The sequence below is a fragment of the Bison bison genome, unplaced genomic scaffold (genome assembly GCF_000754665.1).
Source record: "Bison bison bison isolate TAMUID 2011002044 unplaced genomic scaffold, Bison_UMD1.0 scf7180017864255, whole genome shotgun sequence".
Classification (NCBI taxonomy): domain Eukaryota; kingdom Metazoa; phylum Chordata; class Mammalia; order Artiodactyla; family Bovidae; genus Bison; species Bison bison.
Window position 1 is genome coordinate 2503356 of NW_011494827.1, and position 3115 is coordinate 2506470.

The 3115-nt window shown below is 51.4% G+C and overlaps 1 protein-coding gene across 1 annotated transcript in view; it reads right to left on the bottom strand.

Moving 5' to 3' along the window:
* The window catches only part of LOC104994294 (epididymis-specific alpha-mannosidase-like), a 47661-nt gene that overhangs the window by 7130 nt on the left and 37416 nt on the right, over window positions 1–3115 (bottom strand). Inside the window, exons 15-17 of the mRNA XM_010847801.1 lie at window positions 3018–3115; window positions 1685–1795; window positions 1416–1608 (exon numbers count right to left, since the gene is read on the bottom strand). Of these exons, the coding sequence (XP_010846103.1) occupies window positions 1416–1608; window positions 1685–1795; window positions 3018–3115 (402 nt within the window). The remainder of the gene's footprint in view (window positions 1–1415; window positions 1609–1684; window positions 1796–3017) is intronic.

Consider the following 3115-nt stretch of genomic DNA (forward strand, 5'->3'; position numbering starts at 1 on the left):
CTTACTCCTTGGAAGGAAAGTTATGACCAACCTAGACAGCATATTGAAAAGCAGAGACATTACTTTGTCCACAAAGGTCCATCTAGTCAAGGCTATGGTTTTTAAAGTGGTCATGTATGGATGTGAGAGTTGGACTGTGAAGAAGGCTGAGCGCTGAAGAACTGATGCTTTTGAACTGTGTTGTTGGAGAAGACTCTTGAGGGTCCCTTGGACTGCAAGGAGATCCACCCAGTCCATTCTAAAGGAAATCAGTCCTGAATTGGAAGGACTGATGCTGAAGCTGAAGCTCCAATTCTGTGGCCACTTGATTCGAAGAACCAAATCATTGGAAAAGATCCTGATGCTGAGAAAGACTGAAGGCAGGAGGAGAAGAGGACAACAGAGGATGTGATGGTAGGATGGCATCAACAACTGTATGGACATGAGTTTGAGTAAGCTCCGGGAGTTGGTGATGTACAGGGAGGCCTGGCGTGCTGCAGTACATGGGGTCGCAAGGAGTCAGACACGACTGAGTGACTGAACTGAACTGACTGAAAAAGATAATATCTCCTCTGAGCCTTCTTTGGGCTGTAATCTTTTCACAATAACAGTATCAAAGGTTATTAATTCCAGGTCCCCATAATAAATTTAATAATGATGAAAAAGTTTAAGATATTGTAAGAATTATAAAAATGTGACACATGGATGTGAACTGAGCAAATACTATTGGAGAATAGTGCAGATAGACTTGCTCCATGCACAGTTGTCACAAAGCTTCAATTGTTAAAAATAAAAAAGCAATATCTTCAAAGCTCAGTAAAGGGAAGCATATAAATTGAGGTATGCCTGTAGTGAGAATGATCAACCCCATATATTGGATTTAGGTCTTTAATTTTTTAAGACTTCTCCATAGCAGCATCTTTAAATGGAATCATTGTTTAATGCATTTTATGTTCACCTATTTCAATAAAGATATCACACTGTAAGGATGTTTATCTACAGAAGTCTCAGTGGAGACAACTCATATATGTTGCAGATCAGAACATGGAATTAGAATCACCCTCACCTGTTGACAGAATATCTGGATTTAGATAAAACTCTTCTTTTCAATAAAGAAGACTTGAAATAACTTGGTGAGAAACGTCATATTAAGAAAGAGAAAGATACATTAGGGGAGAAAAAGGAGGAGAATCAGGGAAAAGATGAACAGGGGGATATGGATGAGTCCCAAATCTACCCTTACTAGCTGTATGACCTTAAATCATTGACCCTCTTTGAACCTCAGTTTGTCCATATTTAAAATGAAAGAGTTGAATCTGAGGTCCCTGAGGTCCCTTCCTGCCCCAAAGGAGCTCAGACTCCTGGGGGCACCAGCTCATTTCCATCACTCACCCCGGGGCAGGGATGACAGCTGCACTGAGAGGCGGCCCTCTTACCTCTCAGCTCTCGAATCAGCACTACGGGTCTGTGCTGCAGCGCCACCCCGCTCCTCTGGCCGAGGTCCCTGGTGAGGGTCGAGGGTCCCAGCAGGAGCCAGAGCACCGAGTGGACAACCGAGGTGTCATTCAGCGTGACGTTGATGGACAGGGCCCACTGCTGTTTGATCAACAGCCGCCGATGGAGCATGACCTGCAGGGAAGAGTCATCCGACAGGCCCCGCCTGGCCCCTGGCGGGCCCGTGGTGACCAGAGGGGCCTCCTCCTACCTCCATCTGCCCACTCCCTTGGCTGGAGACGCCGTGCGCCTGCTCCGACAGCAGCACCAGCCTGCTCTGTCTGTCCTGGATGAAGGCCGACTGAGTCATGGGGTAGTAATTCTGTGGACAGAAATATTGCCAGAGTGGTGGTCATGGTCATGGGCCAAGGGGGCCACCTGATCAGGCATCTCCCTCGGGCCCCCACCAGCCTCCCCCACAGGCACAGCGGCAGCTCAGGGCGGCACTGGTAGTGGTGAGGAGGGGCTCTGACTTGTGAGGTGGACGCCCTGGGATTCAAATCCAGCTCCACTGCTTCCTGACCTTACGGGCTGGGGGACTCAGGCTGCCCCAGCCTCACTTTCAGTCCAGTCAGTTCAGTCGCTCAGTCGTGTCCGACTCTGCGACCCCATGAACCGCAGCACGCCAGGCCTCCCTGTCCATCACCTCAGTTTCCCCACCTATAAAAGGGGCCCCCAAAGCATCCCTGAGAAACTGTGGCAGGAAGGAAATGAAGGCTTGTGTGTCCGTCCAGTCTGAGATAGGCTAATGGTTGCCCGATAGTAAAGCACTCAAGCGTGGGCTGGAAAGTGGTCACACAGTCCACACCCTTTGCTCTGTTGGAGCAAGATGTCCTAGGCTGAGGGCCTTGGACTCTCTGGAGCCCAGGCCACAGCGGGTGAGAACCAGCCAACAGGGATGAGAGGGACCAGAAACTCAAGGAAGACAGAGCAGGGAGGGGCCACATTCCCCACAGGAAGGAGAAAGAACTCACATGGATTGAGGCTCAGGAGGTGCCCAGCCTGGCACTGCTCCTGGATCATCCCTGCTGATCGCACAGCGCTGGGGGGAGGTTACCCCCTTTCCCAGGAGAGCACTGAGGCCCAGGGAAGCCAGGGGACTTGCCCCAGGTCATGCTGCTGGGGGCAAAGCATCTCAGAGCTGAACTGATTTCAGAAATCAGCCTGTGCGGTTTCCCAGGCAACCAGGCAGTGGCTCGACTAAGAGCAGCAAAGGAGGGTCACACTCGCTCAGGCCTGGACAGGCACCATCTGCTTCATCCTCAGAGCAATCCCAGCAGGTCAGTCATCTGACAGAGGAGGGCACGCGGTGCCCACAGTGGACCTCAGGGACTTTCCCGTATATAGGGGCACCAGAGCTCTGACCACAGGTCTGAACAAGCTGGGTCTCAGCCCCTAACAGCACACATGGGCGACAAAGATTCTGGGAGATGCTCTGGAGGCCTCTGCCACTGGAGCTAAAGGGGGTCCCTCCAGTCTTCTGGCAAAGTGCCATCAGAACTGCTTCTGTGGACACTGTGACCACGGGGCACCACAGAGCGTACCCGGGCGATGTTGTTTTCATGGTGCTTGTAGGCTCTGCGCTGCATCTGGTACCCATTGTTGTCGGAGTAGAGGACCCGAGCGGTGTTGAGATTGGTGC